Source organism: Sciurus vulgaris (genome assembly GCF_902686455.1).
Source record: "Sciurus vulgaris genome assembly, chromosome: 15".
NCBI classification, from domain to species: domain Eukaryota; kingdom Metazoa; phylum Chordata; class Mammalia; order Rodentia; family Sciuridae; genus Sciurus; species Sciurus vulgaris.
The window spans coordinates 53,553,674-53,581,121 of record NC_136476.1 but is presented as its reverse complement, the minus strand read 5'-3'; the positions used below and the strand labels follow the sequence as shown (position 1 = coordinate 53,581,121).

General features: G+C 42.1%; 2 protein-coding genes across 5 annotated transcripts; one reads left to right on the top strand and one right to left on the bottom strand.

Moving 5' to 3' along the window:
* Window positions 1-126: 126 nt before the first annotated feature.
* On the bottom strand, window positions 127-22,744 carry CLTA (clathrin light chain A). Of its 4 annotated transcripts, XM_079113575.1 has the most exons (7): window positions 22,386-22,744; window positions 13,418-13,455; window positions 12,061-12,178; window positions 7,300-7,411; window positions 2,826-2,879; window positions 1,532-1,567; window positions 127-576 (listed from the first exon to the last, which is right to left on the bottom strand). In XM_079113575.1, exons 1-7 carry the CDS (start codon window positions 22,600-22,602, stop codon window positions 405-407), a joined length of 747 nt encoding a protein of 248 aa, XP_078969701.1. In that variant the 5' UTR covers window positions 22,603-22,744; the 3' UTR covers window positions 127-404. The 4 variants fall into 4 exon arrangements, with proteins under 4 accessions (XP_078969701.1, XP_078969702.1, XP_078969703.1 ...); XM_079113576.1 differs by lacking the exon at window positions 1,532-1,567 and having other exon boundaries at window positions 22,386-22,743; XM_079113577.1 differs by lacking the exon at window positions 2,826-2,879 and having other exon boundaries at window positions 22,386-22,742.
* Window positions 14,892-18,140, top strand: LOC306645622 (heterogeneous nuclear ribonucleoprotein A3-like; the record flags this gene model as incomplete). Its single annotated transcript, XM_079113562.1, has 1 exon — window positions 14,892-18,140. The coding sequence occupies one exon, from the start codon at window positions 14,892-14,894 to the stop codon at window positions 16,026-16,028; it is 1,137 nt and encodes a 378-aa protein (XP_078969688.1). The 3' UTR covers window positions 16,029-18,140.
* Window positions 22,745-27,448: the final 4,704 nt, after the last annotated feature.

The window sequence follows — 27,448 nt, the reverse complement described above, 5'->3', positions numbered from 1 at the left end:
GCCAAGGCTAAGTGCCCAATGGCAGTGCCTCCTCAGCCCTTAAAATGATAAAAGGGAATTCCTCATCCCTGCAAGCCTAATTCTAAACTGTAGCACATCTTGAGGTCAATAACGAAGCTTCATGTATATTGTTTGAAACAGAAATTTATTCTCAGAATAATGCACAAAAGCACAGGTTGAGGCTACTGTTGGGAGTGTCCCTCCCTTCCTCTTCCTCCTCCCTCCTCCTCTCTGAATGCCAGGGAGAACACAGTTGAAGGAAACATGCAATCACAAACAATGATCAACTCTAAAGACAAAAGGTTTGGTCCAAAAGAACTCAACATAATTAATCCAATTACTGTGAACAGCTTCACTGAGTAGGATTAAGATATTGCAGATGTAGTGTTTCCACAGGTGGCTCTTCAGTGCACCAGGGGGGCCTGCTTGAGGGAGATGAGGACTGAGCGCATGCGGGAGACATCTTTGGCCTGCTTGCTGGACTTGGGATTAAAGTCACACAGCCGGGCCACCCGCTCCCACTCAGTGCCTGGGGACGACTCATCAATGTCATTTACAAAGGCTTCTTCTGCTGCCCTGGAAGCAACAACAAAATATGTTGGTTTAAGGCAGAAACTCCTCTGAGCAACCTGGCAGCTATCCTGCTACCGAAAAGTGACTGCCTCTTCATCCCTAACTCAGTGGCATTCTGGTTTACCCAAGAGGAACTACCCCTGGCCTAAGTGAGACTCAGGGGCAGACAATGTCCAGCCCTCCCAGGCACAGGGTGCCCAGGCTGCTGTGTAAAATGGTGGAATACAGGTGTTTGGTTCAGGGCTCACTGTCTCTCTGTCTGGCTGTCTCTCATCAGAAGGAACATTACAAAAGCAAGTCCTTGGCCAGCTAAGCGCTGCTTTTATTAACCAGAACAAAGCAGCAGGCTTATCAAGAACTCGAAGAGTAGCTTATGCTGGGCTATACAGAGTTTCAAGGAAATTTTGAGACTTCTAAAAAGCCCACAGGTCATTGCACAATAGCCTCTAGATTTATTCCTTGGCTGGAGAGAAACAGGGTAGATCAAAAGGAATTCAAGACAAAGCTCCCATGCTAGCAGGCACTAGAAACTAAAGCCATTCTGGAAGGGGGTTTGTTAGGACATTCTTCAGCCAGAGTTTGCCATTTTCTCTCCAGCCAGGTGCCTGGGGCCACTCAGGACACGCTCTGGCAGGAGAGCCAAGGTTAGCTGCTTTTTGGCAGGATGCTGTTCCAACATTCTTTCACATCAAGGTCAGCCCATCCCCAATCGGGAACTAACTGGTGGGGGCTATAGCTCAAACAACAGTGGTAAGAGGCAAAAAGACACAATATATTCATCTACTCCAACAAGCATCACGGGCAAAGCAAAAGCAATGGAGATGACCGGTCTGTGGGGACGGAGGGGTGGCACTATCACAGGGATGGCCGTGGCAGACACCGCTGAAGCCCAGAGCCACTACAACACTGCGACTTCATGGCACACACAGTTAGGGGCAGTGAGAAAGGTTTACTTAACTGTTCTAGGCTGTAGCAAGGATGGTTTATGTTTGTGCTTAAAGGTGAAGAGAAGAAAAGAAACAAGGAGAGAAACTTTAGGTCAGATATAGAAAATGAGAATGAGCTCAATGCAGATGGTCAGTAAGCTAGACATGCCCTTGCCACTCTTAACTATGCTTGGGAACGTGCAGCTGGCTTTGCTGGGCCACCCTGCTGCCCAGCAAAACCAGACTCAACCTTTCCAGTCTCCATTTCTACTCCAGAGAGAATGTGCAAAGTCAAATCAAACACCACCTGTAAATCCAGCATTTCACAAGTCTCACTGCAAATGCACTTGGGGGCCCAGGAAACCTAGTTCTGTCCTCTAATGAAGTGATTATCTCAAGGTTACAGACCCTAAGAGGTTCTATAGACCTCAGCCTGCCACCATCTTCCGCAGGCTCTTCTCTATTCTACCCTCATCTCCCTTAGATGAAAAGGGGATCCTAATTTTTAAGGAGGAAACAGTAAGAACTGTTTCCAGGCCTTCAGCAATACTGCTTTGATGACAGGAATCCTTAAAAACAAAAATCTTTTCCAGGATGATGCAATTTTCTTGGGAAAAGCTGAAGTGGCCCATATCAGACAGTTTGTTATCTTGACCTCAAGGCTGAGCCCTCTTTGTGGTAGGGAGGAGACAGATCATCAGAAGCTGGTCATCAAACTGAATTTCTGACATGTAAAACTATAGAGAAACAATGACAGACACCCATCAGAGACAACCCCCTCTGCTCTGGACTCCTCTGCCTGAGGAATAGGCAGCTCGCTTATTATTTGAAGGATTCAGTATAGAAAAGTAGAGTCCCCACCACTCTGACTTTGGCAATGCAAGGTGCTGCTACTCACTGGCTCCTAACCTCCTGGAACTTTCACCTGCTCCCAGATGGGGAGAGTTCTCCTTCCCACCTGGGGACAGGCAGGCAATAGGGGCTTGGAAGCAGTAGTAGTGGTAACAACAGCAAGAGGTCAGAGTCCACCCAAGTCTCAAACCCATCCCCAACAAGATCACAAAGGACCTACATTTTCAAAGGGAGTTAACTCACTTCCCTCCCGAACCCCAAATATGAAAAATGGCCATCAGAGGGTGTAGGGAGTCACAATTCTGCAAGATTAGCAATGAATCATACCCCAGTTTATCAACACTCAGGCAGTCCCCATAGTGCCAATTTGAAATATTTTAAAAAGCAAAGCTACCTGTGACATAAAAGGTACATTAACTCTAAACAAAAGGTAGAGAGACTCAAACTAGAAAAGGAATTAGTTTTGCAACATACACATAACCAATCACGTCAGCGAAGGGTTGTTTGTAGAAAGCTTCATCTGCCACCCTAGACAGCAAGAGGTCCAAAAGGCAGGCAAGCAGGCAGGAAAAAAGAGAGAACATTGAGAAGCAGAAACATCTAAAATCCACAATAGAGGTGCAACTGGGCTCTAGGGAGCTGCTCCTAAGGCTCTGTCCTAACCCCCAAGAGGCTTCTGGCATGGGGCTCCTCCCAGAGAAAGCACAGGAGCTTCAGCTCTGGGGCTGCCCCAGCAACATTTATTAAGCACCATTTGGGCTAAGTCCTTTCACATGTATTATATTGATTCAATTCTCAATAACCTATGTGTCACTGAGTGCTTTCATCCCATTTTACAGATGAGTTAACTGAGGCTGAGAGAATAAGTGATTTGCTCAGCTACAACACAGTGGCAGGGTTCAGAACTCAGCCAAGGCAGCCTGGCTCTAAGTGCAGGGTTCTTTTCATTGAATAGTAAAGCTGCTTCCCAGCTTGTGTATGCTCAGAAAGCTACGCCACCTTTCTGCCAGTCTCAGTAAATATCAATGTCATGAACAAGACCAAGCACCAGATGTACTCAGTCCCAAAGATTAATCCCAAATCATGGATTGTCCAACCATTTCTTTGCCACACTGGCTGGGTGGAATACATTTCAGTATCATGGGAACACACTTCATTTCAAAAGTCCTACCTCAGAGAAAAAGCAGCTGGAGACAAGCAGTCTGCTGGAAGGAACACTGGTCTTGGGTTCCAGGCTCCAGCCCTTGCTAAGGTTATCCCTCAGCAGGCTCTCTGCTCAAGAAACTGGTGCAGTTTCTGAACATTTCTATGCTAGACCTGACTAGTTCTGATGAAGGACAGCCCAGTATCCAGAACTCCACCCCTTCTTAACTCACTCTGATGGGCAAGTGGATCAACAGGGCAGGTCTCTCGGATAAGAAGGAAGGAGGCATATTGGGTAGAGACAGGGTGACTCCTGGACCCAGCCACCTCACCCACTGTGGCTGGGCAGGGAAACTTTCTCAAGGAGTCTTGGTCCCTCATTTGCCAGGGCAGTTTAGAGTGGGCAAATGAAAGGGCATTTTTAAAGGATAATCATGCTGAGTCATTAACCTAGGGGCACATACTCATTTGAAGGCAAAATCTAGTGATTTTAATTTCAGTTTATTTTTAAACTCACACATACCCTTCTTTCTTTCCCATTTTGATTTGTATACAGGAGGCATTTCATGGAAATTTAGAGAAAGCAAAAAGAGCAGACTGATTGTAAAAGTGACTCAGCAGGGAAGCAGAGAGCTGTTAGTGGGCTGAGTGAGTGGGAGGGCAGGGCAAGGTAGGCCAGCATCCTTTTAGTTTACACAAAGGGCTCAACGTTATCAATTCCAACTGCAGCCTGCTCCTAGTGGAAGAGAATAGAGGTTTCACGACCCCTGTCAAAGGATCACTACTACAACAAAGGTTTGATGTCAGCCTCCACTCCTCTGTAGCTAACCCCAAGACTAAAGAGCCAGTCACTGACAAGAACAGCCCCATGAAGAACAAACAGAAAACTACATACACCAAAAGCAGGCAGCCACACCTGTTTGCTCTTCACTTAGCACAAGAGGGATCTGAAAGTGGCAACTGCCAGCATCAGCAGGAGGGGCTTAGGGAAGCCAGGGGAGGGGAAGGAGGAGGATTCCTGACTACTGGACAAGTTCCAGAAGCCTAAATACAATGCAGAACTTCATTCTATAAATAGCCCTAAAATGGGCATGGAGAATGTGTCACTGGGAATGCACTATGGATCCCCCAGACTTTAAGTCTCAGAAGAGCTAAAAAGTCTCACACAAAAACCACCTGTGATAGGTCAAAAAGTTTCTCTTCTGGCTTGGAAAGAACATGTTCTGGAGTTTTTCTCCATGAGTGAACTGCAGAAGCCATTCACTGCTTTGACTTGACTGCTCTAGAAAGAGAATTCTTTTCCACAGGTTGTCATTGAATTATTCACATGTTTGTGCAGTGACATTTAGGTCCTGATTTGGGATAAAAGAAGGGAGATGCAGTTTAGGGGCTAACAGATAACAGATTCTGTGCGCAGGGCAAGCACATCACCTGCCTGCTGCCTGCCTCCTCTCTGTCCCCCAGCACAGGGCCTGGCCTGGATGTGCTCCCAATGCCTTGGTGACTGGCTAGGTAAGGGCACCTTGAGAGAAGGGGGACTAAGGACACACAATTAACTGGATGCTCTTCCTTTCCCCACACCCCCCACTTTCAAACTCTGCTTTCTTTCTGGGGTCCCCTTACATCCAGCTGCTGCAGGAGTCACCCATGGAGAATGACGCTTGCTTGAAATAAGCACCCCTTTTTCTTTTCTAAAAATATTCAATATTTACCAGCAGAGAGAAAACAGGGAAGATGAGTCATTTGGTATACACTAATGAGAACTACTCCTTTAGACTCTAAAGTGTGGAGGCAAACACAGATAGAGGAAATTTGCAATATTAGACTCTCCAGGGGAGGTCATGTGCCATTGGAAGAAGTTCCCCCAAATTTTCTTAAGTGGCTGCCATCTCTATGCTCTGAAGAAACATGGGAATGAGGTGTGAAAACCATCCCTTCTGTCCTAGAACCCTGGTGACAGTGGCTAACATGTCACTAGTCTTATGTAAGCAGGTTCAGGCCTGTGCTGCAATTTCAGGGGCAAATACCTGCTTTCTAAACAGCTCTACATGCTCAGTGTGGGATCAGTCAGTCCCTTCTCCTCTCTGGAACTTGAGAGGTAAACCTGAGAACAGCCAACCAAGATTCTACAATTCCAAGTAAAGAAAGACACCATAGCCCTATCTCCACACCTGGAGAGAGCCACTCTCTCTGACTTGAGCACCCAGAACAGGCTTTCTCTAGAAGAACATCTAATTCTGTACACAGAGAGGAAGCCCTTTCTTTACAGGAGTTCAGCAAAATTGCCTTTAAGAAATTTCTGCAACAAGAACCCATTTTCCAACATGTTCATTAAGTTTGAAAATCTATGTGTCAAGTTGCTGAAGCCTCACGGACCCTGCATAGGGAGAGGCAGCACATTCTGCCAAGTACTTCAGAGCAGACCTGAGTGCTGAAGCAGGTTACTGGAGAACATCAATGTACCCACTCAGGTTTCTTTACAGATCTGGACCTGCGCCTAGAGCGGGAGGTAGCAATCATCTTAAGTAAGCACAGGGTAAAAGAGACCAAAGCTGTCAGAACTTCATGCTGACCACAAACTCAATAGAAGCCCTGGGTAGCTGGATGGCAGCCATCACCTCTAGCAACTAGATACACTGACTATTCTTGCCACAAAATTTCAAATGGAACCTGACAGGAACTCCGAAAGTGCATCCCCCTGAGGAAGGTGACCAGAAAAGAGGTAAGGCATCTAAAGGACAGCTGACAGAACCAAGGATAACCAAAGGAACTCAAAGAATGAAGAAAGGGCTGGCTCTATGAAAGAAAGTGGCCCTCCATTCTGTCATGGTTGCCCCACAACTGCATTTGCTGGTTCAAAGCAGTTAGTTCCCCAGCTTTCGCAGATTCCACTAAACACAGCTGCCAGAGATAAAGGCATTTAACCCAATTTGCTTTAGGAACTTAAAGCTCTATCCTGAAAATTTAAATATCCCAGGCCCAGTCTGGCCTGCTTCTATACCAAAGTGAAAAGAGTGACTACTACTCAGTGAAAGGTGGGCTTTGAATCCAGCAGAAAAAAGCAAGCCAATGTGCCTACCCTGAGGGAAGCCGAACTGCAGGTTCCTCTAAGCTACTTCCAAGAAGGAAGAATTTCCAAGAAATGAAGCACATTAAAGACCACAGCTGCTGCTTCATAGTGACATGAGGATGAATGTGTTTCCGCCCCATAGCTACTTCAACTTCAGGAAGTGAGTAAAAGGGATTCTGAAAAAAGTATTTTTAAGAAGAACTCAAGAATTTCTTAAGTGCAGGTAAATACCCACTGAATCCTAAATCTGAAGTCCTGTGTTGAAACTTCCTCAGTTCCCTAATTACAGAGCACATTTCCATGCTGATGGACCCTTTCACCAAGCATCTTTCAGAAGTCAAGGTTGTATTTAGGCAATGCATCATGACCAAGTCTATAATCACGTCCTAAGTACAGATAAGATCTTGGTATACATTCATGAAACCAACCTTTCGTTTTAAGTGTTCCATTTTTTCCACATGGACAACCCATGAAATAACTTTCCCTTTCCCCGAAATACAGTAATACAGCCGATACAAATCAAACTCACTACAGTCGAGATGGCTAAAGAACAGGCAGAATTATGCTGTCAGGGCCCAGGAGACTTATAACCTCTGTTTCAAGGACTTTCTTGAAAACCTTTTCAAAGTATTTCACACTAAAGGAGGAAGCAGTCGAGAACCTGGACTGGATACTAGAAAATGGATATGATTCAGTCTTGGAAAATGAGAAATGCTAGAACCATTGTGGACTTACCTGTTGTTTGCTTTTGTTTTCTGTAGCTGCTCGTCCTGTCTTGCATACCACTCTTCTAGCTCCTTTATTGCTTTTTCTTTCCACTCTGCTTCTTGCTTCCGAGAATTGGCATCTTTGAAAGGAAGGAAAAGACAACATAAATGAGGCAAAGCACATTTTTAAGTTCTTTCCATCAGCCTATTGTGGTCTTACTGAATTTATGCTCGGTGTGGGCACAGGGGTATAAGTGTGGTGGGGGAAAATAGAGGGGAGGAAAGGATAAAATTATATTTTCCCAATTTGTGCAACTAACTTTTTATTCAACACAACACAATCCCCTCCGGTTTCTGGGAGTGGCTTACCATGACCAAATCCACCTCTATACTGGAAAAGTAGATGAAATGCTTCATGAATTTGTGTGTCATCCTTACACAGACACCATAATATTCTTTTCTGTATCACTCCAGTTTTAGTTTATGTGCTGCCAAAGTGAGCACACATAACCAACTCTTGATCTCATGATCCTAATCCTTGTCTTTCACTACATCTTATCCTAGTCCACTGACAAGTTGAGGGGTCATTAGTTGAACCTGTTTGTGAACAAGATGAATTCAACTGAGGAAGCACAGAGAGGGGAAGAGTATGGGAACACAGACTGCAGACTGAGCTCATGGAAGACCCAGGACAGAGCTCTGAAAGAAACCCCAATGGAGAGAACTGCAAGGATTTGGGTGTGGGATCATCATCAACAGTTAACCAAAAAGTTCTAGAGATGAAGTGAGAAAATGCATACCTTGTGGGTAAGTTAGACTGGATTCTCAAACATAAAGTTTTTTAGAACTAAACATGGTTTTCCCTAAGACATTTAGCTGAAGAGACTTAGGACAAATGAGGAGGGTGGAAACACAAGGTTAAGAAAGTAATTCTAGTGCTGGGTTTGTGGTTCAGTGGCAAAGCGCTTGCCTTGCTCTTCAATCCTCAGCACCACATATAAATAAATTCTTGTCCATCTACAACTTACAAAAAAAAAAAAAAGAAAGAAGAAAGTAATCCTATAAAATGGGCCCACTATGCTGACCCCTATATGCCTTCTTTTCCAAGAAGAAATTTATCTGCAGCCCTGCCCGGCCTAATAGACAGGATATGTCACATTCCTCAGCAAACTATCTGCTAACTGCAGGAGAAATACAGGCCCAAGATAATATCAATGGGAAGAACCCAGGAGATTTTTGTGACCAGATCCTGAAACTCTAGGAGATAATAATAATTCCTCCCAACCATAAAATCTGTAAGAAGGTATGGTTAAGAATCCAATTAGAGCTGGTCAGTATGGGCCAGGTGACCTAGAGATGCCATGACAGTGGGGACTTGAAAGTCTGCTGTCACCTTGCTGTCAGTCAAAAGCCAAGACCTGGGTGGGACTCTCTGGAAACTTCTCTGGGATCCCCAATAAAATTGGAGTGCAGGAGAGGCACACTGTCCCCCTCCTCTCTGAGAGGACTCATTCTTTTCCTTTGGAGTGTCCCCTTCCCCTTTTCCATCCCTTCAATAAACTCATTTCTATTACTCTGAACGACATGTCTGAAATCTTTCTGACTTGATCGCAAGAAACTGGGGTCTTAAGAAGGGTATCTTCATGCTGCCTCAGCTTCTCAGAAGACCCCAGATCTGTAACGGTGGGAGATAAAGAAATACATCCTTTGCCGGGTGTGGCGGTACACGCTTGTAATTGCAGCAGCTCAGGAGGCTGAGGCAGGAGGATCACCAGTTCAAAGCCAGCCTCAGCAAAAGTGAAGCACTAAGCAACTCAGTGAGACCCTGTCTCTAAATAAAATACAAAATAGGGCTGGGGATGTGGCTTAGTGGTTGAGTACTTGAGTTCAATCTCTAGTACCAAAAAAAAAAAAAAAAAAAAAAAAAAAAAAAAAAAAACACGTCACAGGTACCGGTGCAGGTGACATGCTTCACACATGTAGGCAAAAGCTCTATCACTGCATTAAATTGTCCTCTGGCTTTCATAAATTCAGGAAGTGCCACTGGCGGTAAGAATTCCTCAATTCTTAGCTTGATGGGATAAAGATCCAACCATGAATGCAATCTCTTTGAGTCTGGGAGGGAGGAACGGATAAAAGAGTCCCTTCAGAAAGCAAGGCACACTGACAGGGGACTTCTCTGGTCACCCTCATTATTGTTCACAGAAAGAAATTATTTGAGAATGCAGTCAGCACTAAGCTGAAAACCACTGACATTGGCTCTCTATTTTTAGCATCTTGTGCTTTCTCACAGTTCTTGCAGGGAAAAAGGTGAAACTGAAGAAACACCTTATGTGTGGATAAATTCAGTTCAGCAGGAAGGCAAGGCCAAATGCCTGACTCCTCAAGAAGGCACCTTCAGTTAAGAAAACTTCATGCATGGTGCAGTGGCACACACGTGTAATCCCAATACTTGGGAGGCTGAGGTAGGAGGATCACCATTTCAAGGCCAGCCTTGGCAACGTAGTGAGACCCTGTCTCAAAAAGGGGGGGGGGGGGGGGGGGGGGCGGTGGCAGGGTGGCACTAGAGATATAGCTCAGCGGTAGAACACCCTGGGGTTAAATTTCCAGTACAGAAAGAAAAAAAGAAAATTTTTCGGGAGCATTCCCAAGGTACCCAAATTGATTATTGGAAAAGAAAATGAAAATCGTCCACAGCCAAAGTGTACTTTCTATGGAGAAGATAAACACTGCTAAACTTTAGAAAAACAGAAAAAATAAAGCTGGGTTCTAATTTCAGCAGTACTTGCTTCCAAGTCTAACAAAGAACAAGAAGCAAGGACCAAAACTGCTAGAACCTGAAGTCCTATTTTCATCTTCCTAAAGGTGCACTACTCAATACAGTAGCTACCAGCCACATATATCTACACACATTTAAAGCTGAATAAAGTTATAAAATTTTGTTTTCTCAGTCACACTAATTAATGGCCATGTGTGGTCAGTGGCTATCATGTTGGACAGCACAGATACCAAAGAATTATTATTAGTGCTGCTACACAGGCTCAAGCTTAAGCATGTCTTTGTTCTGAAAGTCATATAAATTAGACTAGATATAAAAGATTTGGCAATAATTGGCTATGTTATCTGGGTCAAGTCCATTCCTATTTCCAGATGTCAGTTCTCCATCTGAAAAATAAGGAATTATGTTTTCACAGGGAATTTCTTTTTCTTTTTCTTTTTTTTTTTGGGGGGGGGGGGGGGGGGGGAGGGGTGGCCCAGGAGACTGCGGATTTAACCTAAGGCACTTTACTACTGAGCCACATCGCCAGCCCTTTTTTTAAGATTTTGAGACAGGGTCTCACTAAATTGCTTAGGGCTTCGCTGAAGTTGCTGAGGGTGGCTTCAAGCTTGCGGTCCATCTGTCTCAGCCTCCCAAGTTGCTGGGATTACAGGAATGTGCCATTGTGCCTGGCAGATCATTGGTTCCTAAGGAATAATATTACTGACACTGTGGTTACACAGGAGAATGTCTGCTTCTAGGAAACATACAATGAAATATTTAGACATGAAGTAATAAATCTGTATATTAAAGCAGATCAGCCAATTAAAAGTATGTGTACATGTAAAACATATAAATATATCTCATTTATATAAAGATGGCAAGAGAAAAATTACTGAATCTACGGAGTTGTAAACATGTTCATTTTCCTTTTTTGACTATTCTGTATTTGAAACCACAGATTACATCCTCACACCCTACTATGCCTCTCCAGCCCACCATGTATAGACATGAGCTCTCTCCTGACCTTGAACCAACAGTTACCTGATTCTCCATATACATATTGCTTTACCTGAGGCCAGGTTGGTTAGCACTGACCTTGGGCTTGGCCTGCCCATCTTTATGGATGTATACACTAACTCTGCTTAGAAAGAAATGAGCATGGATATGGACCTTCAAGCTGAAATTCTGCGTTATTACTTTTTTTTTTTTTTTTTAATTTTTTTTTAGTTGTAGATGGACAAAATACCTTTATTTTATTTACTTCTTTTTTAATGTGGTGCTGAGGCTTGAACCCAGTGCCCACGTGCTAGGCAAGCACTCTACCACTGAGCATTCCAGCCCCTGCTTTATTACTTCTTAACTGTGTGTTTTAAATACTTATTTTTACCTATGATCTTTACTTCTTCATCCATAAACCTGTACAAACTTATTTTACAGGGATATTAAGAAAAACAAATTGTGTGTGTTTTCTTACATATCCCACATTCTCTCTGTAAGCATTACCTTAAACTAAGCATTGAAATGATAAATGGACCGTAAGTGCCTTTCACAAAGATATCATCAAATTTACCAAGCACTTTCATAAATACCACCTCAGACTACTCTTGGAGATTAGTTACACACCTTTCATAGATGATGACACAGACTTTGAAGTGTTTGAGTAACCAGGTACCCACAGCAGGTTAAGTTAAAATTGAGTCTTAAACCCAGTCTTTCATGGCAAGTCCAGGACTCTCTCCACAGCATCACTATGCCCTTCCCGGGAGAGGAGGCTTTCTGAGCTGCCACACTCCTCACACAACAAAGCTAAGCATCTCCAAGTTAGTGGCCTTGTAATCTTCAGGTTGAGAAAGATTTCCCCACAGATCAAAACAAGTGAGTTTGGTTTAATCCCCCAATAACACCAAAAACAAAACAAAACAAACAACAACAAAAACCCATTAGAAAAGGACGCTGTGGCTAATTCATGATAAAAGGGATAAAAGCAGAGTCCAGGTCAACAAACACAAAGAAAGATGGATTCCTTACCAAGGGCTTCCAAGCGTTCCATTTGCTCTTCTCTCCATTTACGGATACTTTCAGGCTCTGACTGCAATCGATCCACTTGTGAAATAGCTGCATAACTGTCTGTGGGACCATTACTCTCCTTAACACAAAACACAATTATGTTCTATCAGTACCAAAAACTCCTTCCTGAAATGTGCTCCATAAAAATTAGAACCTCTAGTTACATATAACACTGGAGGCTGCTGTAAAAATGTTAAAGAATTACCTTAAAATCAACAACTTCACATACTGATAGGTTTAAACATTAATGCATTGAATTCTTATAATCTCGTTAAGGAGGCAGAATGGTTGCTAACTGACTTGTTAATAAGTGGGACCTGGGAGGGTAATAGGAAGGTTGGGGGTTGGTGGGTAATGGACATATTAGGAAACCATATTACCAGTTTGTTTCCTCACTCAACACACATAATGTTATCTTCAAAATAACAAAGGTAGGTACATAGCAAAGAAAGGCCTGGAAATTCTAAATGCTATTATAATATTCAGGATAAAGGTCACTTAATACTATCTAATCAAAATAGTAAATTCTAGGAAAGAGAATCCAAAGGAAGGTGAGTTACTACTACTACTACCCCTGCCCCCCAATAAGAAGGGAGAGAAGGATGAAAAGGCAGGCAAATGTGAGGCACTGGGCAGAAAAATGAGGTAGCTCTCATTTTTTTCCCCCACCAGTACTAGAGATTGAACCCAGGAATACTCTAACACTGAGCTATATCCCCAGCCCTTTTTAAGACAGGATTTTGCTAAACTGCAGAGGATGACCTTAGAACTTGCAATCCTCCTGCATCAGACTTCCAAGTAGCTGGGATTTCAGGTATGTACCACCAAGGCCAGCAGCAGTAACTCTCTTTTGTTGTAGATAAGATTTGAGAGCTAACAGATAAATGGATAAAAATTCAAAGTCATTAATCTTTGGAGATTTATTCCACTTATTGAAATGGGAATTTATCAAGCTTAATCTTACCAGACTATAAACAAAGATGAAAAGAGAATTATTAAAAGCATTAGTAACTCACTTATTACAGTGCTTGACAAACTACATGGCACAGAGTGCTTAAACTAGTCATTCTCGTTATTATGAAGGATCATTTCCTGAAAATCAAGATGCTAATGTGAGGGCCAGGTTGATAACACCTTAAAAGAGTGCTCTTCCTCTCAATGCCACCATTTTTTAAGTCTTTCCACTTTGGCAGATAACATACTAGCTACTAATATATCCAGAAAAGTCAAAAGACTGGAATCTCTTCTAGATAATTTAAATTACAAGAAAGGAAGATTCTCAATCATTATCATTCAGTATGATTATACAGTACTCTACCTGGTAGTATTCGCCATTCATCACTCCATCAACAGCATCTGTAAGATGAGATTTCAGTCGTCAGCCAGGATTGGTCAAACATTGTGCCAAAGGACGATATATTGGAATACAGTATTGGATACTATAGGACTATGAGCTACTTAATGCTACCCCTCTGGTAGGTACTAGAGCATAACGACTTTTTATTTAATGAAAACTAAGATGTACTTATACATAAATGACTTCATCAAAATATACACAAATCTGTCTCCAAGCTACCAGGTCAAAACCTTTTAAAATTCTGTTTTCTGGTTTAGAGAGGTGACAAATGGAAAACTGGAAGAAGAGCTGCATAGAGGAACAGTGATACTCTATTAAAGTTTTGGACAAAGCAAAAGAAAACTCTAAACTCTAGCCTGAATCAACTATGAGCAGAGATGTGGAGCTTCATTTTCAAACCCAGGTGCTGCTTTGGGCATCGGAAATCTCCACTGAATGGCTGGAGTAGGTCTGGTACCTAAAGATCTACAGTTGAGACTTCTTATTAATTTCTCTAGACCACTTGGAATTAGTCCAAAATAATTACAATTTGAGCATACCAAATTAAATCAATGTATTTTCACATTGTTTTCAAGGATACAAATCATAAAAACTCAAGTATGATATACAATCTCGCCTTTTTAGCACAATTAACTACTCATGAGTTAAATGAGAAAGTACACTTCAAAAATATGAAGCGTCTTCCTAATAAGTAAGGCCTATCTGTACCTTTTGCCTATTCAGCACAAAGGGGTTCCATAGTGCAAACATATTTGAATTAAAAACAGTACTAAGTTAAAAAAAAAAAAAAAAAATCTAAAAATCAGAATTTCCAGAATTTGGGGAAGGGGAGGTAAAGAATGAGAGGCAAGCAGATAGAAGATCTGGCAATACTGGGCCTGCACTCCTGAACTGGTAATAATTGCCTGGAACTGAGGGTAACCTTTCAAATAAACTGAAATCAATCTACCACTCCCCACTAAACCCAATGACTTGCTTTTAAAACCCTTTGTGTTTGCTTCACTAATTCTGTTGCCCAATTAGCATGAGTTTCTAAGCCCTAACAACAGAGGTCTGGGCAGGGCTGCATAGTCCCTCTGAAGGAACTGCCTTGCCTTCTAACAACCTCAGTATAGCCATAAAACCTTAGCTTCCAAAAACCTCCTCTATTATCTAATTTACTACCTACTGTGTAGGATTTTATTATTTTATCCCAGTTTTCAAACTTTCAGTGACTATCTTATTATATGAGGTAGAAGAAAATGAGAGAAGAGATGAACTTGAAACATACAAGAAACTGAAGTATTAACAGGAATGCCAAGCAGTTAGCAAGGACCATCATTCTGAGGCCCTTAGAGGATAGTACATGAAAAGCCCAACAGCTTTCTTAGAGGTCTGGGGCAGGAAGGCGCTCAATCTTGTTTTTCCTTCCAATAGAAAAGATTTCATGCTCAAAATGGAGGTAAAACCGCCGCCCGGTCGCCCCCAGCCCGACTCCGGCCGTCGCCGCCGCCGGGGGGAGGAGGGCCATGATCCAAAGGAACCAGAGCAATTGAGGAAGCTGTTTATTGGTGGTCTGAGCTTTGAAATTACAGATGATAGTTTAAGAGAACATTTTGAGAAATGGGGCACACTCACAGATTGTGTGGTAATGAGAGACCCCCAAACAAAACGTTCCAGGGGCTTTGGTTTTGTGACTTACTCTTGTGTTGAAGAGGTGGATGCAGCAATGTGTGCTCGGCCACACAAGGTTGATGGGCGTGTAGTGGAACCAAAGAGAGCTGTTTCTAGAGAGGATTCTGTAAAGCCTGGTGCCCATCTTACGGTGAAGAAAATTTTTGTTGGTGGTATTAAAGAAGATACAGAAGAATATAATTTGAGAGATTACTTTGAAAAGTATGGCAAGATTGAAACCATAGAAGTTATGGAAGACAGGCAGAGTGGGAAAAAGAGAAGATTTGCTTTTGTAACTTTTGATGATCATGATACAGTTGACAAAATTGTTGTTCAGAAATACCACACTATTAATGGGCATAATTGTGAAGTGAAAAAGGCCCTTTCTAAACAAGAGATGCAGTCTGCTGGATCACAAAGAGGTCGTGGTGGTGGATCTGGCAACTTTATGGGTCGTGGAGGAAACTTTGGAGGTGGTGGAGGTAACTTTGGTCGTGGTGGAAACTTTGGTGGAAGAGGAGGCTATGGTGGTGGAGGTGGTGGCAGCAGAGGTAGTTATGGAGGAGGTGATGGTGGATATAATGGATTTGGAGGTGATGGTGGCAACTATGGCGGTGGTCCTGGTTATAGTAGTAGAGGCGGCTATGGTGGTGGTGGACCAGGATATGGAAACCAAGGTGGTGGATATGGTGGTGGAGGAGGAGGATATGATGGTTACAACGAAGGAGGAAATTTTGGTGGTGGTAACTATGGTGGTGGTGGGAACTATAATGATTTTGGAAATTACAGTGGACAACAGCAATCAAATTATGGACCCATGAAGGGGGGCAGTTTTGGTGGAAGAAGCTCTGGTAGTCCCTATGGTGGTGGTTATGGATCTGGTGGTGGAAGTGGTGGATATGGTAGCAGAAGGTTTTAAAAACAGCAGAAAAGGGCTACAGTTCTTAGCAGGAGAGAGAGCGAGGAGTTGTCAGGAAAGCTGCAGGTTACTTTGAGACAGTCGTCCCAAATGCATTAGAGGAACTGTAAAAATCTGCCACAGAAGGAACGATGATCCATAGTCAGAAAAGTTACTGCAGCTTAAACAGGAAACCCTTCTTGTTCAGGACTGTCATAGACACAGTTTGCAAAAAGTGCAGCTATTGATTAATGCAATGTAGTGTCAATTAGATGTACATTCCTGAGGTCTTTTATCTGTTGTAGCTTTGTCTTTTTCTTTTTCTTTTCATTACATCAGGTATATTGCCCTGTAAATTGTGGTAGTGGTACCAGGAATAAAAAATTAAGGAATTTTTAACTTAAAAAAAAAAAAAAAAAAAAAAAAGAAAAGATTTCATCAAACCACTCCTTTCACTTTCTTGATTCCTAATGAAACCCAACTTGAACTGCCTATTTTCAAATTAATCAATCCTAACATTTCATTTTTTCATTCAGTCTTTTTTCTACCAATTCCCCTGCCCTTGGCTTTTGGGGCATTGAAAACTTATAGATCATTTCTCTACCATGCTCTTCTTGATACTAAAATATTTACTATTTTTTCTAGAAAAAAGAAAATGAAAACAGAAGAAAATGGCATAAATTCCATCACTAGTTTCTATACTTATAGTTTTTCTCACACATGTACATAAAACTAGGCTCCTCCAATAAATGCTTTTTAGTAATCCATTCATCTATATCATTTAAAAAAAAAATGGGGGTGGGGGACAGTACTAGGGATCAAACTCAGGGCTTTTTGCAAGGGTTCTACCACCAAACTATGTTCCTAGCCCTTTTTAATTTTTTGGTCTGGGGATTGAACCCAGAGGAGCTTAACCACTGAGCCACAACCCCAGTCCTTTTTATTTTTAAACAGTCTCACTAAGTTGCCCAAGCTAGCCTTGAACTTGTGATCCTTCTGCCTCAAACCACCTGAGTAGTTTCGATTACAGATGTGTGCCACCATGCCAGGTGATTATCATTAAATTTCTCAACTTTCTTACTAGGAAAACACCTACTACTTACTGCTTACAGTGTGCCAGGTACAGTGTCAAAAACTTCACTTCACATACATTAACTTTTGATTCTTGCAACACACCTCCCATGTATCAACACTTCACAAATGACCTTAGAACAAGTAGGATTCCTTGAGAGAATAGATATTCTTGAAAAAGCTGATAATTAATGACATTATTTTCTTCTTATTTTTTATGTCTAAGATAATACGGATAAACATTAAATGCATGTTAGAAAATCAGCCTTTAAAAAGTTGACAGGACAGGAATGTAGCTCACTGATAGAACGCTTCCTAACAGGTGTGTGGCTCTGGGTTGGATCCCCAGCAACAACAAAAAAGGCAGTGTTAAACCTGAGTAAGCCAGCATGACAGGAAAGATCATCTGTTAATTTAAGAATACAAACCACGGGACCTAAGCCCATAGCAACAAACCTCAGTTAGCTATGATCTGTTTCAACTACTGGTTTGTATATACATGTGTATTGTGTGTGTGTGTATATATAAATAAATATAACTTCAATATTCCATATTTCCCTTGGTTTAATTTTCCTAATTGTTTAACTCCTTTGCTTTATTTTTTTGTTTTTGTTTTTCCTGGTATTGGGGAATGAACCCAGGTTCTCATGCATCCTAATCATACACTCTACTGCTGAGCCACACACACTGAGCACAGGAACTTCTGGGCTTTATAAAAGTACCAAAAAATCAGCGGTCTTCTATTACTTCATGCTGTTGTGCGTGTCACCCACCCATAATTAAAAAAAAAAAAAAAAATCTTAGTTGTCGATGGAACTTTATTTTTATTCATTTATTTATATGCAGTGCTGAGAACTGAACTCAGTGCCTCACACATGCTAGGCAAGTATTCTGCCACTGAGCCACAACCGCAACCCTCATATAATTTTATAATTTTTAAAACATTCTATAAAGTTTTTAAAAAAAGTTTATCAAAAAGTGAATTCAAGTATTAAAGTATTTTGCTGGCACATCAATAGTGTCAATTATCAACTGAAAAAATTGCTGGGTCATAGGATTTTTTTTTAAATTTTTATTAGGGAATATATATTTTAAAGACTTCTAAAACATTAAATCATTTGCCCCTAATTAGCCTACTAGTTTATATTACTAACAGCAGCAGCACATGAGTATCCCATTTCTCAGACCTTCACTGCTGATGCTAGAGACTACTATGTTTTAAAATTTTTGTTAATCTGAAAGCAGAAAGGAAAAAAAAAACTTCATGGAGGCTTTGTTGTAAATAAGGTAAATAACATATCAGACATTTGAGTTTCTTCTTTACCAAACTGTCTTGAGTTCTGCCTTTTTTTTTTTTTTTTGGCTATCCTTTGATTGTGAGGTATTCTCTATTAGTAGTACTCTCATGTTGCAATTTTCCCCCCATTATGTCTTTTAATTTGGTTTATGACATTTGGTGCCTAGGACTACTACTTAATTAATGTTTATCACTTGGTATGTAGTCGTTATTAACATTTTCTTTGATTTCTACACCTGCTTTTATGATGAAGGTCTTTCCTACTGTGAGACAGATAAATATTCACTTTTCTTCCGGTACTTTAAATTTTTTTTCTCTCTTTAATCCATCCAGGATTAAAAGAGTGAGACAGTTTAAATCCTAGAGACTATAATGGTTACTCTGGCCAGACCTACATTTTAGTTAATATATGACAGCTAACATACCTATTATCCAGTTAACATATTCCAGCCCAGGGTCATTTTCAAAAGAAGAAACTTTGATCACTACTCCATATACAAAACTAGAAATAACCCTCAACCCATTCCTCCTAAATCACATGCTGCCTGTCCTTTAAGTCTGAAGACTTATCCAGACACAGCATGTGTTTTGAGCTCTTCCTCAGTTATGTACTACAGTACTGACATTCTTGTATGAATCAGCAACTGAACCAAGTCAAAGGATAGTCCACGGTTAAAGAAACATGCAAAAAGAACATCTAGGGGGCCTTAACTTATTAGGATAGCTAAGCCAAACAACTTAATGATCCAGAGGAAACTTCCTAGGGCATTTCAGGAACTCTAGAAAGATATAAGGGTCAGAGTAAGTTTCCAAAGGGGAAAAGACTTCCAAACCCACCTTTAAACTCTCATGTTCCCCAAACATTTCAAGTCAAGCAGACCCAAGTCTGAGCCACTGGTTAGCTGCTACCTTAGGAACACTACTTAAACTTCCAGGGTCATCAGTTCTCATCTGAAATACGTGATGATACTACCCCTTAGATTACAGAGTAACTGCATAGATTTGAAAGCATATGGACTTCCTGGCATACATAAATATACAATGTACTTAAAATATTATGCATGAGATTCCCTAATTTTCTCTCTACCAGTGCTACCAGTAAAATTACTCTCCCTCTAGAAAGCTTCCCTTTAGCCTGTCTCAGTGGCACATGCCTATAATCCCAGCAGCTTGGGAGGTTGAGGCAGGAGGATCTCCAGTTCAAAGCAGCCTCAGCAAAACAGAGGCCCTAAGCAACTCAGTGAGACCCTGTCTCTAAATAAAATACAAAATAGGGCTGGGGATGTGGCTCAGTGGTTGAGTGCCCCCAAATTCAATCCCCGGTACCAAAAAAAAAAAAAAAAACTTCCCTTTAATTTATCCACCCCTTCTCTTTCTCCTTCAATAAAAAATTTGTCAGAAACATAATATATACTGCCTTGTTGCTATATTTCTCTGTAGCTACTTAATCACTGTTCTCCCCATTTAGCCCTCAGGATTGGGGGTTTTCAGTTAGTTTGTTCACTTGTGTTGCCTCCTTTTTGATCACTCATTCTTCTCAATGTCCCCCAAACTACTTTGCCCAGGCTGGTTACCTAATACCTTCAAATTTATATCTCTTCTCTGGATCACCTGAGAATCACCAAATCTCAGCCCTGTTTTCTTGTGCCCATCTTCCATCTTTGGAATTTCCCCCAAGGATGGATGTTTACCAATCAGTAAGCACTTTGCAGATACTCTTTTATGTATTCCTCAAAACACTATGTGAAATATATTATGAATCTTTTACAGAGAAGAAAACTAAAGCTTGGGAATCAGTGGTAGTTCTATAAACTGCCTAAGACCACAAAGCTAAACTCACAACCAAGTAGCATAGGATAGGACAGAACAGTAACCACTAGCGAACATCCAACAAGTTCTCTAATCCCCAAAGGAAGTGCTTACCCTGCACTATTAACAACCTCAACTACACTGTCAGGGATCTGGCATTAAGTCACTAAATGCTTAGTTACTAAGAACATCTTTCCCAGGAACTAAGTCAGCAATCATCCTTTTCCTTCCCTTTGCTGAAGGCTTGATACACAAAGGGCCCATATATCTACTCTTCTCTTCTTTTATCTTCCCAAATTGCCTATCCGCAATAGCTGCATGATCGATATAGGACTCGCTCTGCCCACTTCTCTGTGAAACATGTAGATTATCTATGTGCCTGATACCCTGCTAAGTAATGCAGATACAACAGTGAGCAAGAATAACACTGTCCTTAAATCATGGTAGTCTTCTAACTATGGTCCCTGCTTCTCCCAATTGTCCTACCCAGAACAGCTGCAATGCCCTTCTTTTAGCCCATCACACCTTGGCTAAAACAACCGCAACAGAATGTGGTACAGTCTAAAGGTGCGAAGACTTAGGGCTCAACTATTAACTAGTCATTTCTAAGCAAGTCATCTCTCCCTAGGATTCAATTTTCTGTTAAGTGAAAGGAAGACTAAGAATCTAATAAGTACAATTTTTTAACTCTCAAATTTAAGAACCATCCAATGATCATAGTTCACAATTCCATAATCTCTTAAAGTCAATTTCGTCTATCAGTCACAGCCCAGTTCTGTTCAACTTGCTTGTTGTAAATTGCTTGTTCAGGCATACTACATGTTCTCATGTAAGTTCTTACTGGGGCGTTGATCTATTTAGAAGGTAGTGTAGTACAAAAGTTCAGAAGCTAAAATATATCATAATTTTTTTTTTTTTTCAGAGACTGCAAACTACCCCTCTCCCTGCAAAAAAGGTTCTGCCTGGATGGCACAGTAATTTGAGATTTCTGAGTCTCAAACAAAGAGCCTTAGGGGCCTTACTTACCAGGAAAATCCAAGTCTCCAATGCTCCATATTGTCTCATGCCCAGTCTTTCTCTTATTTATATCTCATGCCTGGTCCATTAATGTTTGAATTTAGGGGTAGTACAGACACTCCTATTTGCCCAAATAATGCCCTATTCTCCTTTATTTGGAATGTTTTGTTTTCTAAGTAAATGAAAAGCCATGTTTTATTTCGTCTAGTTAATTTCTTACTCCCCATACTACTGAACAGGTCTTTTCCACTCAACCTTATGTCTCACACCACTGAGCATCACAGAGGGTAAGGCATTAAAAATTGTCAAACTGCATCCTATCCCTCTATCTTTTTGTGCTTGAGTTTGGCTGGGAAAGAGTCACACTCCATTCTCTATTCACTTCTTCTTCCCTCCCTGATTGGTCCAGACCAATCTCGGTTTCTCCTTGGGCAATACTGACAACCAAAGCTGTTTCCAGAGGAAGAAGAGCTCCAGAAGTCCTAGCTGTGTGATACTCAACAATGGTAAACTCCTTGGGCAATACTGACAACCAAAGCTGTTTCCAGAGGAAGAAGAGCTCCAGAAGTCCTAGCTGTGTGATACTCAACAATGGTAAACTCCTTTCCCTCTTGGATGGGGTTTCTTTCTCCAGAGTTAGACCATCTCTCTTCAGTTCCTTGCTCCTTCATTCCTCCTCCCTGTAACCCAACACTCTGTACTGCATCTCAAGTGCTTAACTGCTGACTTGCATTACCATTTTTGTTTCTATGTCTTAAAAGCGGTAGCACTGTTCTAAATTTTTTCTGCTCTACTTTCTTAACAACATTCTTTCTGAGCTCAAACTTGCCTTTGAGTCTACCCCGACTGCGCCAATGCGGCTGCTTCAGAGATCAGGCTTAACGCACAGCAAGTGCTTAATGAAAAGTTGAACTGAACGGGCTTCTTCGAGCTCCTGAACCTGACCGTCACCCTATTTTCTTTGCTTTCTCGCTCTTCCGCGCCCAGCAGCACTCAGACACTCAGAACCGGTCAGGCTTCCCGAGCCCAGATTTCCGCATGACTGAGCCGGGGTCTCGTTTCCTCTTTGCACTCTTCTCTAACCTCCTGGTTCGGCCAGGAGCTCGAGTCACACGGACGCTCTTGGACCCACTCTGGGCCGAATTTCCCAAGTCCGCCCGCCGCAAACGCGTCCGCACTCTCACCCGGACCCCCCGGCGGCTCGCCGTGCGGCTGAGGCCCGGGGGCACCGCCGTCCAGGATGGCGAAGGCCTCGTCGTTCTCTATGCCCGCAATCTCGCTCTCCTGCTGCGCCAAGAAGGCCGCGGCCGGGTCTTCCTCGCCAGAGCCGGCCACCCCGTTCCCCAGCGCAGGGCCGCCGGGGGCGCCCGCAGGGGCGCCAAACGGATCTAGCTCAGCCATGGCGGGCAATTCAACGGCACAGACACCAACGTTGAGAGACAAGCCAACCGACACACCGACACCGCGCCCGGCAGCGGCCGCTGTGGTGGCGACTGCGATCGGAGGGCAAGCGGGAGGAGGGAGAAGGTGGAAGCGGAAGCCCTGCCCCTATATCCGGCTGGTGCAGGCCGAGTTGGAGAGCTGGAAAGGGAGCAACCAATCAGAGGACAGGAGCTGTCCAATCAACAGGCGGAGGGGCGGGTCCCCGGGAACAACTCGTGACTGCGAGCCTCGCCGGCGGGCTGCCTGTGCGGGAGGCGGAAGTGCCCCCCGACTGAAAGCTTTTCGGGCGCCGGCGTTCAAGAGCTGAACTGACTTGGGACGGCCGCCTTTGAGGGGACTCTGGTGGCCCACGGGGAGGTGAGGTAAAATTAGGGCGGCTACGATTGAACGTCTGCAGAAGAGGCAAGCCACTTAGGCTTCCTGAGCCTCAGTTTCCTCCTTTGTAAAACCGGCTCAAGAGTCTCACGTGGCCTCCCTTCACGGTTTATTGGAAGACTGAATCCTTGTTATGTATGTTACTATTTTTTTTAAAGTTGTAAAAATATTTCTTAACTTAGGTTAAATGTTTCTTAACCTAGTCTGGATTATTTGTTGTGATGGAGACAACTGACTTAAATGTAACTGATTCAAATTCACTCCGATTTTTCTCTCCTAAAAATACTTTTCCATAAAGGCAAATAGCCCTGGCGCCGGGACACGCGCCTGTAATCCCAGTGATTTTCGAGGCTGAGGCAGGAGGGTCACAAGTTCAAGGCCAGCCTGTGCAGTTTAGCCAGGCTCTGTCCCAAAATTAAAAGGGCTGGGGATGTAGCTCAGTGGTAAAGCTCCCCGGGGTTCATCCCTAGTTACCTACCCGACCCCGCCACAGGGGAATGTATTTGTTTGACAAAGAACTTTTGCATCCTGTATGCCTTTTTAGAGAGCTAGACATAAGTTTCTGTAACTGGAAAACACCATGGAGATCTGCTGCATCCAGAAAACGTAGCTCTGGAAGGAAGGAAGTCTTTCCCAGGGGGAGTCAGTGGCCAAGAGGAAACCCAGGTTTCCTGGGGACTTCCTGATGGTACAAGCTACAATTTTTTTTCCTCCCCAGTATAGGGGATTTAACCCAGGGGCACTCTACCACTGAGCAACACCCCAGCTCTTTTTAATTTTTATTTTGAGATGAGGTCTCACTGAATTGCTGAGACTGGACTTGAACTTTAAGTCTTCCTGCCTTAGCCTCCTGAATCCCTGGGATTACAGACCTGGGTCACTCTGCCAGGTTAGCCATAACCTCTTGTATGTAGACTCCTTTCCCAACTAAGGACAAATTTTTTGTTGTTGTTCTGAGTTTCTTTATACTTATAGTGTACATTTAAACAAAGGGACAAAATATGCCAGAAAATTAATAACATAATTAGTAACTATAAAATTTTATAAGAAATTTGTCTTAAAGAGGTGAGTCGGCCTGTATAATCTTTCGCTGTGTAATAAATTTTCTTAAAACTTAGCACCTTAAAATAACAAGTATTTATTATTTCACATTATTTCTAAGGGTCAGGAATCTGGAAGGTTGTGGCAGGTGGTTCCAACTCAGTACCTCTCCTGATGTTGTAGTCAAGCCGCTGGCTAGAGCTGCAGCTGTTTAAAGCCTGACTGAGGCAGGACAAGCCACTCTCAAAGTCACATGGCTGTTGGCAGGCCTCTCCAAGAGGCTTACAACACAGAATTTGGCATCTCCCAGAGTGAGTAATCCAAGAAAGAATGACCGAGACAGAAACCATGGTGTCTTTTTAACAACTTTATTGAGAGATAAGTCACATAACCTTGCAATCACCCATTTAAATATATTCATAGAGTTCAGTATCCATCAGTGATCTTCAATCATAATAAATTTTAGAACATTTTTATCATCCACAGAAGAAGTCCATACCTGTTAGCAGTTACTTCTTCAAACCCCTCAGCCTTAGGAAATCAAGTCTACTTTTTGCCTCTATAAATCTATTCCAGACATTTCGTATAAATGAAATATGATATGCAGACCTGTGTGACTGGCTTCTTTCATTTAGCACAATGTTTTCAAGGCTCATCCATGTTGTAGCATGTGTCAGTACTTCATTCTTTATATGACTAAATATTCTGTTACAAGTATGTGTCATACTTTATCCATATTTCAGTTGATAGATATCTGGGTTGCTTCCACTTTTTGGCTGTTATGGATAATGCTGCTAAAAACAATTTTGTATGTCCACCCACTTTGTGGTGCTGGAAATTGAACTTGGGGCCTTACACATGCTAGGCAAGCACCTTGCCACTGAGCTACATCCACAACCTGTTTTTCGCTGCACATGTTTTCATTTCATTTGAGTTTATATACCTAGTAATGAAATTACTGGGTCATATAGTAATTGTGTGTAACCATTTGAGAAATCGGCATACTATTTTTCAAAGTGACTACATCATTTTACATTCCTACCAATGTTGTATGATGGTTTCCACATTCACTAACATTTCTTACTTTAGGATAGCTATTATAATGAGTATGAAGTGCCATCTCATGGTTTTGATTTGTATTTCACTGAGGACTAATTATATCAAGTATCCTTTCATGTTCCTTTTAACCATTCATATATTTTTAATGAAATGTCTACTCAGATCTTTTGCCCATCTTTTAATTGATTTGTTTGACTTTTTACTTTAAGAATTCTTTGTATATGCTTTTCAGGGATGGGTGTGTGTGTGTGTGTGTGTGTGTGTTACTGGGAATTGAACCCAGGACCTCGCATATACTAAGCAAGCACTCTCCCACTGAGCTACATCCCCAGCCGTGTTTTCATTTTGAGGCAGCATCTCTGAGTTACCCTGTCTGGCCTCAAACTTTCAGTCCTACTACCTGAGCTTTCTGATAGCGGGATTACAGACATGTGCCACTGCACTCAGCTCTTTTTACTTTCTTGTCTTTTCACTTTTTTGATGCTGTTCTTTCTCTAGTTTCTCTTCCAGTTATTTTTGCTTTTAGAGTCATATCTAAAACACCTTTGCCTATCCAAGTTCATGAAGATTTAAATCTATGTGAGATTGATAAAAAGTTTTCTACAAAGTTAAAATTCAAGCATGAAAACGGGAGCATAGCTGAATATTTTAAAGGCATTATAAGTCTCTACCTCTGGAGATTGCTCGCATTCTCCCTTGAGTGCGTGTTCCTTACTTTACCCCAAAGGGGTCTCTTGAGATTGCTACGTGCCTCCCCATTTATCCTTAAATGTGTATCTACTTTCTTAAATAAACTTCTGTGCCTTTGGTGTGTGCAGAATTTTTTTTCCATCATGCTTGCCAAGAATACTGCTGGTTCTGATTCATATTCCCCCTTCTTTTTGGGAACTCACTCTGACCCTTCTCTGGAGGCATCTCTTCTTCTATGACAACTCTTGGTGGCCCTTATGGGGATCTTCTGTGGCTTTGCTTTTGGTGAAACTGGCCTGCTGGAGTTTTAAAAACAAAACTTGGAAACCAAAGCCAAGGAAATAAAAAGCCTAAGGAAAAAGCGGCCAGTGTTTTGGCCCTTGCCTTCTAAGGTCAGCCAAACCCGGAAATGATAGGACCCCTCTGAAAGCTCTACAACTCTGTATCTTCCAAATTACATTTCTGTGTTAAGGGATGGCAGCGCAAGAATTCCAACCCAACCCCACAACCAAGACCAGTGTCTAGCTGGTCAGCATAAGACTTGATCCCTGACTAGGCTACCCGAAGCAGCCATAGAAAATGAACCCTTACTCCTCCCCACCCCTTAAGATCAAGGGATCAAAGTCTGGAGAGGAGGAATGAGATAGGAATTTAGGATAAAGAGAGAGAGATACTGAATCTTAAAGGAAATGCCCACAAGCTACTAAGATATAGAAAGCACCGGTTTAAATATTGCACAATATGCCCTTGGTCCATGCCTTGTAAAACAAGGGAAATATGTATGCAAAGGAGAACTGGCGGGCTGGGGAGATAGCTCAGTTGGTAAAGGGCTTGTCTTGCAAGCACAGGGCCCTGGGTTCGAGCCCCAGTACTGCAAAAAAAAAAAAAAAAAAGGGAGAACTGCCATGAAATTGTAGCTTGGCCCTGCCTCCACATCCAGTCCAGCCCCTAGCACCAGCTTTCTGTAAATATTAACACCCTACAACAATGAATTATTGTCTCTCCCTCTGAAAATAGCCCACATTCTCCCTTGAGTTCATATTCCTTTCATTACTCCAAAGGCATCTCTCTTGAGATCGCCCACCCAGTCTTCCTTGAATGTGTATCTACTTTCCTAAATAAACCTCTATGTCTTAAAAAAAAGACATAACACGAGGAAATATGGAACTGAATATTCCTATAACTAGTAAAAACGGTTTAATAAAAACCTTCCCACAAAGAATGCCATTTGGCTTTATTAGTAAAAATTCCAGCCCTTACAAATTCTTCAGAGAATTTTTTAAAAAGAGCATAAATTCCTCAACTCGTTTTAATACAAAACAGAGAAAGAAAAATACAGACTCAGAATTGTTGGAAAAAACTTGAGAAAGCGGGGGTAAGATGGCATAAACACACCATTGGTCTCTTCTGCTGAATGCACCTATAAAACCAACAAAATGCATGGAGATCTATTTGAGGATTCTGAAAAGTAACAGTGGCAGCAGAATTGAGGAAGAAGACCAAATTATGAAGCATTGAACTGGCAGTGAGTTTACCATTTTTTTAGATCTATTATCCTCCTGCCATTTGACCTGACCTGATCTGGGCATAACTGTGGATGTATATGGCAGGGTGACAAGTGAAGCTGTCTAGCTGGAGA

Bases quoted from the DNA above. Each gene is read 5' to 3' on its own strand.
- CLTA (XM_079113575.1), bottom strand. From the start codon at position 22,602: ATGGCTGAGCTAGATCCGTTTGGCGCCCCTGCGGGCGCCCCCGGCGGC. The intron at 7,412-12,060 runs GTAAGGAATCCA...TTCCTTTCAAAG, and splicing joins GGAACGCTTGGAAGCCCTTG to ATGCCAATTCTCGGAAGCAA. The intron at 1,568-2,825 runs GTATGTTGCAAA...TTCACCTTTAAG, and splicing joins GCTGACGTGATTGGTTATGT to CACAAACATAAACCATCCTT.